General features: G+C 45.8%; 2 protein-coding genes across 2 annotated transcripts; one reads left to right on the forward strand and one right to left on the reverse strand.

Annotated features, from left to right (window-relative positions):
• Positions 1-5,040: 5,040 nt before the first annotated feature.
• On the forward strand, positions 5,041-7,353 carry CCR75_002923 (uncharacterized protein; the record flags this gene model as incomplete). Its single annotated transcript, XM_067961020.1, has 1 exon — positions 5,041-7,353. One exon carries the CDS (start codon positions 5,041-5,043, stop codon positions 7,351-7,353), a length of 2,313 nt encoding a protein of 770 aa, XP_067820403.1.
• A 130-nt stretch (positions 7,354-7,483) lies between these two features.
• Positions 7,484-7,956, reverse strand: CCR75_002924 (uncharacterized protein; the record flags this gene model as incomplete). Its single annotated transcript, XM_067961021.1, has 2 exons — positions 7,484-7,610; positions 7,766-7,956. The coding sequence occupies 2 exons, from the start codon at positions 7,954-7,956 to the stop codon at positions 7,484-7,486; spliced, it is 318 nt and encodes a 105-aa protein (XP_067820408.1).
• Between the last annotated feature and the right edge of the window lie 5,963 nt (positions 7,957-13,919).

Consider the following 13,919-nt stretch of genomic DNA (forward strand, 5'->3'; position numbering starts at 1 on the left):
GTTGGATCACTTTGGTGAACGAAAGGTCTCCCTTTCATCGCACTAGAAGGCAAAGCTAAGTCGGTATAGCTACAGCGATGGTCTGTTATGGCATCAGCTGTCACCTTTTGATCCCTTGAGAATCTATGACACATGAAGTTTCTTCACAGGCTCCATGATGCACCACCGAGTCTACATCTGAGCCGAGAAAATACATTCTTACGAGTATCAGAACAATTTCGGTGGCCCCACCTGTATCGGTGGGTGGCTAACTATATTCGCTCTTGCGAAGAGTGTCAGCGCATAAAGCCTTCACCGATCAGCAGTGCGCCATTGAAGCCGCTGCCAATTCCAACTGATTATTGGAAGTCGGTCAGTCTGGACTTCATGTTTGGCCTGCTGCCTGACCAGAATAGTCGGACAAGGCTCGTTGTCATTGTTGACAGACTAAGCAAAATGGTGCATTTAGCACCATGTAGCACCACAATCTCAGGCAAGGAGGCGGCTCTCTTGTTCCTGGATCACGCGTATCAACTACACGAGATGCCCACGTCCATAGTATCGGACTGGGATCCACGTTTAACGTCGGATATTTGGCGTCATGTGTTTGAGCTGCTGGGTGGCAAGCTTCACATGTCAACAGCCGATCATCTCCAGACCGATGGCCATACAGAACGTGCCAAAAGGGTCGTGGCGGATGTACTGCGCACGGTAGCGACTTCTTAGGAATAGAGCAAGCAGTTGGCCTTCGGTGGTGGAGTTCGCTATAAATAACAGTGTCCTCGCCAGTACGGGTTTGACACCGTTTTATTTAAAGGACTGCGCCATCCTCGGCCGCCAGTCTCGTTTGTAAGCAGCCTGAGTCTTAGTGGGAGAAGGCCCTTTACAACGCTCGGTAAAATTAAGAAAGAGGGACACAATTTAAAATTTGCCCTCGTGAGCCTCCCCATTCACCAGTGGTCACGACACCTAAGAAATAGTCACGGCAAGAAATGCCTATGCTCCTAGACGATAACGACATTTCTTATTGGAAATTACTTCTTATGACCGACCGTGACATAGGCGAGATGTAACCCCGTTACAATTACGTGTGGCTAAACTTTTGGCTGGACATCCTAAAAAAGCTGATGTTGAAGACCCGCCTCTCGCGTGCGATCTCCATCGCCCTCCCAGTCCATTTCAAGGTGGGAGGAGCTTGTCGGCTAAAATGTTTTCATCTTCCCCGTCACTCTAACTGAACGGCACTCGACTCAAAGTTTCCATCATCATAGATCTCCTAAGATATGTGATCTCTTGTGGATCAACATACTGTTTCATACGACCGACGTAAATGACAGGGTGCATCTTCTTGTACGACAGGAGGGTGAGCCTATGATTTAGGTCTCCCAACATTGTCGACCACCGTGAGCGGCCCGATAAAACGCGGCAGTAATGTCATAGTTCCTCCAAGTGGTACATAATCTGCATTTTAGGTAGGGTAGCAGTACCAAGTATTACGTTCTCTCCCACTTTAAAGCGCTCAGTGACCTCGCAAACATGTTGGTCCACATATTTCTTTTGCTTGTCCTGTGCGCTTGCCATCGCATTATGGACTTTTTGTGTGGTGGCTAATCGCTCATCCAAAGCGTTGAGCCTCGCTCACACTTTTAGCACCAACCATGTGACTGGTGTACCGCCACACTAAGTTTTTTTGACTATGTCATATATTCGGGATGTGTAGCAGTACATCAAGGAATATAGGTGGGTTATCGTTATGACCCAGCTAGGTTCGAATGACGCGTGTATAAAATGTAGAAGTCAAATCCATAAAAAAAATCAATTCCATTTTGTCCAACTAAAAAGGATCGGCATCTTGAAAAAAATGATCCGCATTCATACGTGTCGGCACCTCAAGTACGGAGTATTGATACTTAGTAATACTAAATTAGTAACATTTAGTAGCCTGATTTATTACTGTAGTTAGATTGCTAAATGATCTCAATCTATATATATAAATCAGTTTAGAACTTCTTCTGTGAGTTGCTGTGGTGTAACCCTGTCATAGTAACCATGGCAATCCTTCGAGCGGACATCGTGGAGATCCAAAGTCATTTTAAAACTTGACCTTCGAGACTTGATCAATCATTCAGCAGCGCTCTGTGCCTGCAATTGAACGGAAACTGAATAGGCTGCCGCAAGTGGGTGGGCGTAATCGCCACTCCTATCGGGCGCCGTCTGCATTGGTTGATGCTGCTGGGAACCAACGCTTAACCCATCGCTCCGTGAAGCATAAGCTTAAAATCTTCGTCCAATGGAGAGGATCCTCGAAGAATATCGACTCTTGGGGACAGGTCGACGCCCTGTGCGTCGACGTAGCACAAGTTGGAGCCGCTCCGCTAGCTTTGTATGGACTAGCAGGAGCAGCGTGATGAAGAGAAGCAGGGGGCACATCACCGCCCATAACTTCTCTTACACGCAATAGAGAAGTTGATTTGCTGCAACCGTTGATCGCCACATCGGAATGTGGCTGAAAATGGCGCAGGAATTATGCTTCGTATTGGTCGGTTGTTTCATTCGAACGCAACACGATCGGGATCGGAGAAACACGCCCAAGTTATATCCCTTGAGCCTTTCACAAATGGTAGACGCCATAATAGTTATGAGCGTCCATAGTGGCGCGCTCTTGGAGCGACGTGCTATTTTTATCCGGACAAGGCCATTCGGATGGAGGTGAAATAGGTGGTATGCCACCATCACATAGCCGCGTTCATTATGGCATAATTATGACACCGCCTGGACACGATGACACATCGTCGATTAATCTTGAAGCGCAGGCGCTTCTGCGCCAGACTCCTCGTCGTAGATGATAGTCTGAACGACAGATGTTGGACTTTTGCCCAACTTAGAAGCAGCTGCACCTTAACGAGAATGCTCTCATGAATGATCGCTGCGCTAGCTGGCGCAGACGACGAGACAGTTGCCTTGTTGACTTTAGGCAGGTTTGCCTTCGCAACTTTAGGCGTCTTCATGTTGACAACAATGGGTGAAATTTGAATGGGCATTATAGCGCCATCACACTCCCCATTAGCTCGTTGAGCTCATAACTACTATAAGGTGATGGCAGCGGGGTCGACTCAATGTAATCAACAATGAGCGACGGATCTACATTCTCACTGTGCAAGTGGGATGGATCATTAAGCCCAGTAAACAGCGCGAAAGTAGCAGCAGTAGCTGTCGGCGTTGCAATTGTGACACTAGGCGACGGCGGCGTGTTACCGTGGCGTGTACTCTTCATGTTGCATTTTTTGGGTGTCTTCGCAGACTAACCATCAGATTTGCCACTATTACGTGGCATGACGAGCGCCGTGTGATGTCGTCCGAGTTGGTGCGCACACTAGTCGCTTAAGTGGTTGAGAGGACTATAAGGCGCGTCGTATGCGGCTCGCTGTCCTCGTTCCTCCCGTTGACAATGTTAAGAAAATGTAAACTTGTTTTTTAAAGAGAGGGGGTTGTGTAACGGGCTAGCTGCCTTGTTACACACCCGTTGAGTACACTTCAAGGGGAGGTCAGTTATTTCATGTGAAGTAAATTGACCTGGCACTCGAGTGAGGTTCACGTAGTGAACCACCCTTGTGCATGTGATGCACAAAGGTGCATTTACATTGAAAGGGATGACTTCAAGCGTCATCCGCATGTTGAGGTATTCAGAACAATACGCTCGTCATGTAGAGATGCACATCGACAGAGATTGCATCTTATCATTTGGTTTAACAGGTTTTATGTTTAATGCTATTGGATATAAATCAGTCTTGAACTTACTTCATCGATGACAATTGCGCACGAGAAGAGAACAATTGCTTTTGTGATGATACTTGTTCTAAGTACGAAGTTTGTTGGGTGAGGTCGCATTGGGCGCTCACCAATTTGTTTACTGCAGTGAAGAAAACGCTCAAAACGCCTCCTCGCTATGCTTGAAAGCGTGTGCTTTGTCCTTTAAGAGAGCCCGCCTACAGCCACACTAAGTGGTTTGTCGAAGTAGTCTTGTTAAGCACTTGCATTTGCAATGACCATTGACCTAAGAAGAGCTTGCTCTTCCGCGATGACTTCCCAAAGATAGTGCTCATCACGCGGGTTTGTCATGAGTTGGAGACTAATGCCAAGTGTAAAGCTGTCAAAGCATCGGCGATGCCACGTTTTGGAAGCTGATTTGGTGCTCGACGAGAACTGTCTTTATGCTCAGGCATGGTGAGTTTAAGTTTCTCGTCCTTTCCCTCGAAACGGGTGTGGCTGTAGTACTCATCTCCTTGTTCTCCGAAATAACCGCAAAGAGTACTTGACTCGTTAGGAGGCCATCGTGACGCAGAGTGCTGACACCACCGTGGGGCTAACTGGTTAGTCGAAGTCATTGATGAAATGAAGACGAGTGTCGACACGCGGTGTCAACAGTCTTATGCGGGGTTGCACGTCTGTTGCTACGCAAATGTTGTGTGGTACATACTAGGAATAATATGCCCTTGCCATTAATATCAGCAATTCCTTATCACTTTATGGGAACACGTGCCAGCCACCAAATAGAGGTGCTCATTTAGGACACTACGGTCTATAGAATACATTCTTACAATAAAATATTTTTCCTTAACTAAATAAGAATTAGCTTTCCTTTGGATCTAAAGCGTTCCGTGCCTTCCAAGCGCTTTGACAATGACCGATATGAGTTAAAGCCTTTTAAAGGCATATACTTTTTGGGCACTAGCTGCCGTATGATTCCACGAATGGTTATCCCTTGAGCCAGGACTAGGCCAGCAAACAAGCTCACAGAGCAGTCCAAAGTGGCTCTGTGTCTTCTCTAATTAAAAGTCTAAGTAGCAGACACAAAAACCTAGCCACTTGTATTCGTACTATTTAATTCAATTCACATCTTTGGAGTTTAGACATTCGTAATAATAAAATTGCCAATAGCCAGGATTTTAAAGCTTCGCTTCACTACAGGAGCTCCAACATTATATCCTTCACATCCACTTAAATTTACCTGTGAAAAAGAATAAACAGCATCGCTTAAAACAACCTCGGCCACTCGTGTCCATGGAAGCCAAGGTGAGCTTCCACGTGCGGCGCTACCTGCGCGAGTGCGAAGAGCGTGGCGCGCACCCGAGCGAAGCAACTATTACATCCCATCTTCTCGATTCGTATGCTGAGTATCAGAGAAAACCACAAGGCGCATTGCGCCGGGTCGTGGCGAAAGTGCTCAAGAAGGCCCAACCGGACACCCCCAAGCGTTCACGGTCTCAAAGTGACACTGATGACGAGATGCAAATTCAATTATTAGAACAGCAAAATTGCGGTGGCAATTCGTTAAATCGCTCCATGCAACAAAAGTACGCCGACCAGAACGCCGATAAACCAGCAAGTAAGAAGGGCAAAATCGTACGACGACGCGTGAAAACGAATGATTTGATTGAAAACACTTCCGACGAAAGTCGAGGATTTGTTGTCGAACGTCCAAGTACTCGCTATTGTGATATTGGTGGGATTCAAGCCATTTTACAAGAAGTTCGAGAACTTATTGAATACCCGTTGACACACCCGGAAGTATATGCCCATTTGGGTGTCGAACCTCCACGAGGCGTCCTCCTTCATGGACCTCCTGGTACAGGCAAATCCATGCTAGCTCATGCCATTGCAGGAGAATGTGGCGCGACGTTTCTTCGAATCTCGGCTCCGGAAATCGTTTCCGGCATGTCGGGCGAATCTGAGCAAAAATTGCGTGAATTATTTGATGAAGCCATTTCACGCGCTCCCTCCATAATTTTTATTGATGAAATTGATGCAATTACTCCTAAACGTGAATCGTCGGCCCGTGGGATGGAAAAACGAATTGTTGCCCAATTACTTACTAGTACCGATTCATTAAATTTAGACAATACGGGTGGAAAACCCGTGATTTTAATTGGTGCGACAAATCGACCCGATGCATTGGACTCGGCTTTGCGGCGTGCAGGGCGTTTTGATCGAGAAATATGTCTTGGGATTCCAGATGAAGCGGCGCGCGAAACGATTTTACGTGTTTTGGCACGAAACATGACATTAGAAGGCGAGTTTGACTTTACAAGACTTGCTCGAAAAACACCGGGATATGTTGGCGCGGACCTTGTTTCGTTGACGAAAGAAGCCGCGGTTGGAGCGGTGAATCGTATTTTTACAAACATTGATGCTGTGAAAGACTCGAGTACAAGGAAGGAAAAAAAGGATGCCGAATGTCTCGATACGGAATTGTTCCAATCGATAGAGGAGACGCCAAAGGAAGCTTTAGGTGTTGTTGCAATGCCGTCGGCTGCCGATGATTTGCGTGCTCGCGTAGAACCTTTTACTGAAGCGCAATTGGCTTTACTGAGCATTCGAATGACGGATTTTGAAGCTGCGATTCCAAAGGTACAGCCAAGTTCCAAACGTGAAGGATTCGCAACAATTCCCGATATCACGTGGGATGATATCGGAGCTTTAAAGGAAGTGCGTGACGAGCTCTCGCTAGCAGTTTTGCAACCAATTGCTCACCCAGAGCGCTTTGCAGCGCTTGGATTATCCATGCCGACTGGTGTGCTCCTTTATGGACCGCCTGGTTGTGGAAAAACACTCTTAGCCAAAGCCATTGCTCACGAAAGTGGTGCAAACTTTATTAGCATTAAAGGTCCTGAACTTCTTGATAAATACGTTGGTGAATCCGAACGATCCGTACGTCAAGTGTTTCAACGAGCTCGTGCTTCTTCGCCGTGTGTTATTTTTTTTGATGAATTAGATGCTCTTGCACCACGACGATCAGGTGGTGGCAATGGCGAAACGAGTGGGAATGGGGTCAGTGAGCGCGTTGTGAATCAATTATTGACGGAAATGGATGGCTTGGAGAGTCGTCGAAACGTTTTTGTTATGGCAGCAACGAATCGTCCGGATATTATTGACTCGGCCATGTTACGTCCGGGTCGTTTAGATAAACTCTTGTATGTGCCGCTGCCACAGGCTTTTGAACGGTATCAAATATTAAAGACAATCTCGGCAAAGTGTGCGATTGCCGCGTCGGTACAGCTTGAAACAATTGCTGCGGATCCTCGATGCGAAGGGTTTAGCGGTGCTGATTTAAGTGCTTTGATTCGTGAAGCTGGAATGACTGCGTTACGGGAGACGGATTTTTCAACAATTGAGACGCAAACGACTCGATTCGAAATTCAACACCATCACTTTCTTAGCGCATTTGATCGCGTGTTTCCATCGGTATCAAGAGCAGATCAACGACTCTTTGATCGGATGAAAAAGAATCTTCGAAAGTCGCGGTTGGCGATCCCCAAAGTGGCAAATGGTGCGATTGAAGCCGTTTCTGAAGCGAACAATGCAATTTCGAATTAGCAATAGCATAATACAACTAAAACTGGGTAAATACATTGTTTGTTGTCGTTCTATGGTACTAGTTGCGTATTTTTTATATTTTTACAGAATCAAAATGCAGTCGATGCATTTCTAATTGGGTTTCTATGGCTTAAATGGCACAAAATCGGATCTGACCCGAATAGAGGTACACTTGCAACGTTTCGGAGCATCGTTGCTTCTTCTGTAGAAACGGCTTAATTGAATACGCTCGCGATATCAAGCGACGCAGTAGAGTACTAATACAATATAACGAAAACAGCTACTAGTATAGTATAACGTAGCAGCTCATCGCCCCCTGCAATAAAAATATGAATTGCAATACTTTTGTAGGCAATAGTATTGCACCATTAAAGAGCAGAAAGAAATCAAACAGCAGATAGCAATGCCAAACGAGAGCAAGAAGACGGCAATAACTTCACATAGCTGTAAAACAAAGCGGCCTCGAATGATTGGTACATTCAACTCCTCGTTTTCACGGTTAATGCTACTTGAGCTGTTTATTGCCGCGTTTATTGGATTTGAATGCTGTCGTTGAAAAGGCGCAAACATTCGAAGCCCGGATTCTGGGAACGACACGATCATAGCCACTGGAAAGTGTCAGATAAATGATTGAATAAAGAATTGCGACCGAGTGACAGTCTTGATAGTCTGCGAGCGTTTGTAATTGTCCATCTACACTCCGACAAAGGGATTATAAAATACAAACCCCGAACGCAATAGACGACGTGCAAAGAACATAATGTTAATAAATCCGATACAGAGCCACTGTCGAGGAACGTTGGCGAGTTTTCCTTGCGGTTTTTTCATGTTGGCTTGGTGCCTTCGCTTCATCTCCATTCAAAGTGGTCGATTTGTTGGTGTCTGGGCGATCTGATACGACGAATGCGACGTGGTGCTGGACTGATCGTCTAGGACGAGTGGTGTTATACGAAATTCATGAGTGAGGGTCACGACAGGTTCATTCTGTTCACGTGCAGCTCTGTGACCTCTGGAATTGTATTGTCGACATTCTCGGTGGCAATGATGGCCTCGGAGATTTTTAGAAAAAATGCGTCGACACTGCTATGATGACTGCAAATCGCACGAGCTCTAAGGTTTTATTTCTAATGTCCTTATTCCAAGCAAATGTGATTGAGATATAGATAGACCCATGTCCTACTTTGACGTGTCCTTTAAGCGAGGGTGGTACAGATTACGTTTGGATTACGACGCAATGATGTCCGCAGTGCATGTGCACGTAATAATACTATTAAAGTCTAACGGGCCGAGTTCGTATACTATAGGTTAAGACACGATTGCTGGAGAAGTTAAAGCACGATTATAAAGGAAGCGAAGATTTTTTGCACGCAAAGCCGACCTGATTTGATTATTGTCTTAACATGGTAACGCTAACGTTACGTAGCGGTAACATCAGCGTTGCCATGTAAAGACAAATTCAGAAAAGCTGGAAGCACGCAGCATGTGTTCACTTCTTGTGACTTTGTAGAAAATGCGCAACTACTTAGTGCCATCTATGACGCCGATTGCGCATGTTTGCTCTTTCACCACGATTGTAACGGGGTGTGTCCGCTACATGAATATTATTTCCAATAAGAGGAATAATAAATATTATATTCTAGGAGAGGAAATAAATAAAAAAGTACAAAATAATTATCTTTGTTAATTTTGACTTGATAATGCCAATTTTACCAAATTTGGTATTATACATATCAATCCCGCCAATCGTAATTATAAGCCACGATTGTGCGGTTCGCAAGTAGGCGCCATACAAAGCTTGTTACTACTATAGTATAGTCAGTAGTAGATAGAAATCGTTACGTTGGAACTTAATATATTAATACAGTCTTACTACTACGTTTCTTTATTATAAAGCCTTAGTCTAGACCTTTAGCGAGAGACCCTTAGCTTCATTATAAACCTTCCTCTGTACCTTTGTGTACGTGAAGTTTCGAGGCACCTAACCTACACTTAAATCAGTGTAAGGTTAGCTAGTACTGATCAGTACGTGAAAGGTGCGCCGTTACACCTGGTGGCACTTCGTAGTCCGCTGAACGGCCTACGCACGTACCATCCAAAATGGACATGTTGGGAAGAAGAAGGAGTGAGCCTTCAAGCCCCTCAAGAAGGCTATCATGCAACGCGTGAAAGGTTCGCTCATTTGAGTGACCTTGAATGGAGAGCGATCAGACGCATGAGTTCGGTTGTAGGCGGGCCAGCCGTTGAGGCCATGATGTTCACTCTGATCACAGACGAACAACATGAGGCCATAGCCGAGTTCATACATCATGAACTCGACGAAGTCCAGGAAAAGAAGCCTTGCCTCACCAGCAAGGATCTCAAAACGCAAAGATGTTGACAGAACAGGGTGCTTAACAATTACAAGTGTTGAGACAGCAGCATTTACATGCTGCTAGTTGGCCGACGCTTCCACGTCGACCTAAAACCTTAAAGATATAAAACTCTAAGTTTAAGGCAGTGGAAGGCGAATCCGTAAAAGATGGTTCATCGAATTAGACGACGCCATTGACGCTCGCCGTATCAGTGATAATGCGACAAAAGTAAAATTTGGCATGTCCAACTTAGCCGGACGTGCTAAATCTTTGGCCTTGGGGATCAAGCTTCACGACCCATCAGTTCTTAAGTGATATGAGCTCAGGCAAACATTTGAGCCGCCACGTACCGAATTCAAGGCTCGAGCCGAGCTCCTGAATTTGAAGCAGCAAGCGCGACCTTCACGCTTATGCCCAATATACACGACACCTGGTCAGTTGTATCGTGAGTCATCCAATTGATGAACAGACACAGGTTGCTGTGCATCAAGGGTCTTGCAGACGGTCCTGTCAAGACCCACCTATTCTGGCTCGAATTTAGAGACGCTTGACCAAGCGATCTTAGTAGCGGAACAAGAGAACATCAGTCAGAATCAGGCTTTCCTCCACTTGGGTGCTTATCGTCCACCGAATCAACAAGATATCGGAGTCCAGAACCCATGGATCTCTCGTATGTACACAGCGAGAAACCTCGCTCTTTATGTTACAAACGATTACGAAAACGTAATCGCTGTCAAAAGACGAACCACTACTCCTTTAAGTATAGTGCCCCACGGCACTGCCTAGAAACATTGAGCGAGAAGATCGACTTCCCGCTAGGGACAGGGGGGGACGCGGATCCGACGCTGTTGCGAAATCGCAGCGGCGAGGCGGATCGTCAAAAAATGGTCGGGGTCAGTAGGCACGTGACGCCCTACTGATCCAGCAACGTCTAAAGAACTTTCAGGCCTTTTTAAGAAAAAAACTGCTCCTCACACACAATCATTGTGTAATTGCCCCAGGTGATGAGGTGAAGCTCATCACCTTGAAAATAAAAAGCTTCAAATTAATTGCCACTAAAGTCGCTAGTCGATTGTGGGGCGTCGATCCCTTCAAAACTGCAGGCTCGAGTTCGTTGAGCGCGATATCCCTTTAAGAGGATGACGGTGCGCCTAGCAATAGGCGCATCTGTGATAGTAACGAAACGTGTTGTTGGTTTCCAATACACGTCAAAGGGTAAACAGTTCGATGATTATTTCATCGTACTTGATTTGGATGACAATTTAATGTCATCCTTGGATTACAATGGCTGAGAAAGTAAGAGCCATGCATTAATTGGCAGCATCAAGCCGTGACGATGCCTGTCTCTCGTTAAACAAATTGTCATCTGATCTTGGAGCTTCCATAAGCACGTGGATGTCATAGCGATTAAATAAAGTGCAGTTTCCCTTTTGATCTTAAACCGTTAAGTGCCTTCCTATGACTTGCGCAATGATCTGTAAGAGATAGAAGCCTTTCTAAGGTATATACTCTTGTATATGCTCGTCGACGATGTGACGAGCCTTATTGCATCATCCAACTCGACGAACCATCTTAAGAGGGAGTCTCTTCGACTCCCCTACACTTAGAGATGTCTATCTTTAAGGTTTTGGGACGACGCGTGTGCTTCATCCCAGGCACAGGGTTCTGTACCTGTTGCAACCTCAACAGCTCTGCCTGTTGAGAGCTTGCTGATTAAGCAAGGCTACATTCTCCTTTGCCTCGTCAAGTTCATGTTGTATGGAGTTGGCGATGGCTAAATGGAGGGCATCTCTGTCCAAACCGGACAGCATGGCCAAGATGGCATCATTCCCTACGGTCGAACTCCTTTTTATGTCGCTTAGAAAGGAGGAGCTATCACGCGAAACGTGATGCGTATTTCCATTATCATCTAATATATCCATGTAAGATAGTACTGTGTTTCTTGGACGGACCAACAAGTGCTACCAGGTGTAACGGGGCACTGCCGGCTTGTGCTGCTTCAGTACAAGTCCACTTCGCACTGCCTCAGTGCGAGTGGTGTCTCACGTCACTTCACGTACACTAGCACGTGCAAAGAAGGCTCTCTTTAAAACAGTTTCTTTGAAGAGAATTAAAAGTAAACTGTATTTAATATAATGAGTTCTTCTGTTTCTATCTATTTAATACTAGCTTAATTATATAAATACAAAACATGTATTAAAGTATTATCTGTCTCTCTGTGCGCGCGTCCAGTGCTGACTGGACCGCAGAGCAAGTACAGCTATCCCTCGGATAACTTATTTCCCTGAATCCTTATAACCCCGCAAACTTATAGATTTCGACGTCCACCGTGGTCGTTCTATGGTCGCTTACTTATGAATTACTATAATCCGATAACTAATAACCTCGGATAACTGATGGGAAAGATGCTAGAAGTTATCCGAGGGAGTACTGTAAACGTAATAGCCTATATCAACCAATGGATAAGCTTCCGAATATTACTATATCAAGTAATACACTACAGATATTATCTACCTTTTAGATAATATAGTAACTAACAACCTTTAAGTGTTCATTTCATGTAACGAAAACACCCCGTTACCAACTAGTGCCCACGGAGAAGTTATACTCCGCGAAGAAAGACAACCATCTCGCCATTCTTTGCGAGAGGCCCGTACCCATAGGGTGTTTAAAGTCTATAAGTATGGATTTTGTTTTCGGTCTACCGAAAGATTCGGTCAGTAACTCCGGCACAGTGGTATTTGTTGACCGATTGAGCGAAATGGCTCACTTAGCGGCTGTGCCGGATACCACTGATGAAGAAGGTACAGCAAGGCTGTTCATCAATCGCGTGTTTCGACAACACGTCTTGCCAGTGGCAATTGACTCTGATCGGGACTCCCGTTTCTCGGATTAATTCTGGAAATCGATTTAGCGAGTGCTTGGCACCAGATTGAATATATCCACCGCGGACCATCCGCAGATCGATGGTCAACTTGAACGTGTCAATCGCGTCATTGAAGACGCGATTGACACGTTCAAGTTGTTTTACACAGTGTGTGTGCTCAGATACCAAAGCGCTGGAGCTTAGTGCTCCCAGTGGCGGAATTTGCGTTAAATAACGCTGTATAACCTCTACAGACTACACTCCGTTCTATGTCAACGGTCTCATGTTCCTTAACAATACCACTGCATGGCTCAGGGCTTGGTGGGAGAGAACTTGCCGATAGGCTTGCTGATATCAGCCTTGTAACTATTCGGAAAGCGAGTTTCTCGCGACGCGGTTAGTGTCTTAAGACATGTAGGGGACACGATGGGTGATAGCCAAGACAAACAAAAAGAACAAGCAGATGCCAAAAGCATTAGCTGTAATATTCTTATGTGGTGGAAAACCGAGTTTGATTTAGTGCTAATAATCTACCTACTAGCTTGGTTTCCGCGGTCTTCAAGACCAAATTGCGCCCGCGCTTTATTGGACCATTTACGGTCGTGGCCAAGAAGGGCCTAGCTTACACGCTAAACCTTCCTAGCAAGCTGCGTACACACCCAGTGTGATACGTCGGCATTATCGGGACTTTTCCCACGTGGACTTAAAGCGCTTGCGCCGGGACAGGCGGTCATGCCGCAGATTGCTATATCCTCACCAGGATGTCCAGCCGGCCCTTAAAACGAGGTTGCTGACGCTCCAGCATCGAAAGACGGTTCTGAACCGCCTCAAAAGAGAGCCTTGCTCTCAAACCGAGCAAGGCTCTCACGAAGAAGTCACACCTCTTGTTTTAAAGCATGAAATGCTTCCGTCAAGATTTCGGCCACCTCCCGCGCTGCTTGATGCGCGAGAGATCCTTCAGTTTCACGTGGAGAAACATTATAGCGACGTCGTCGTAAGGGCCAATACCAGTATCTGGTGAAGTGGCTGGGGCTACCCGTCTTCTGAAGACTCTTGGGAGTTTGAGGTACCTCTTCGGCAAGGTTACCCGTACGCCGTTGACGATTTTGAGCGCCAAGCTCAGGGTCAACTCGCATCAAACAACGCTTTCTACCACTAAAAGTGGAATTGCTTGATTCTATAGCCTCAGTGCGGCTTCGACTATGGTTGCACGGTCAACCATAGCACTAAAATATCGGCTAGGCCTTTCTTCGTTTTGCGGCATAAATGCCGAACGTAACTGGCCTTTGGCCTTAATTAAGCTTGGCGAAATCGAAGCGAAGCTTCCGTATCAAACGAACATCAGCCAC

The sequence above is a fragment of the Bremia lactucae genome, linkage group LG1 (assembly GCF_004359215.1).
Source record: "Bremia lactucae strain SF5 linkage group LG1, whole genome shotgun sequence".
Lineage (NCBI taxonomy): Eukaryota > Oomycota > Peronosporomycetes > Peronosporales > Peronosporaceae > Bremia > Bremia lactucae.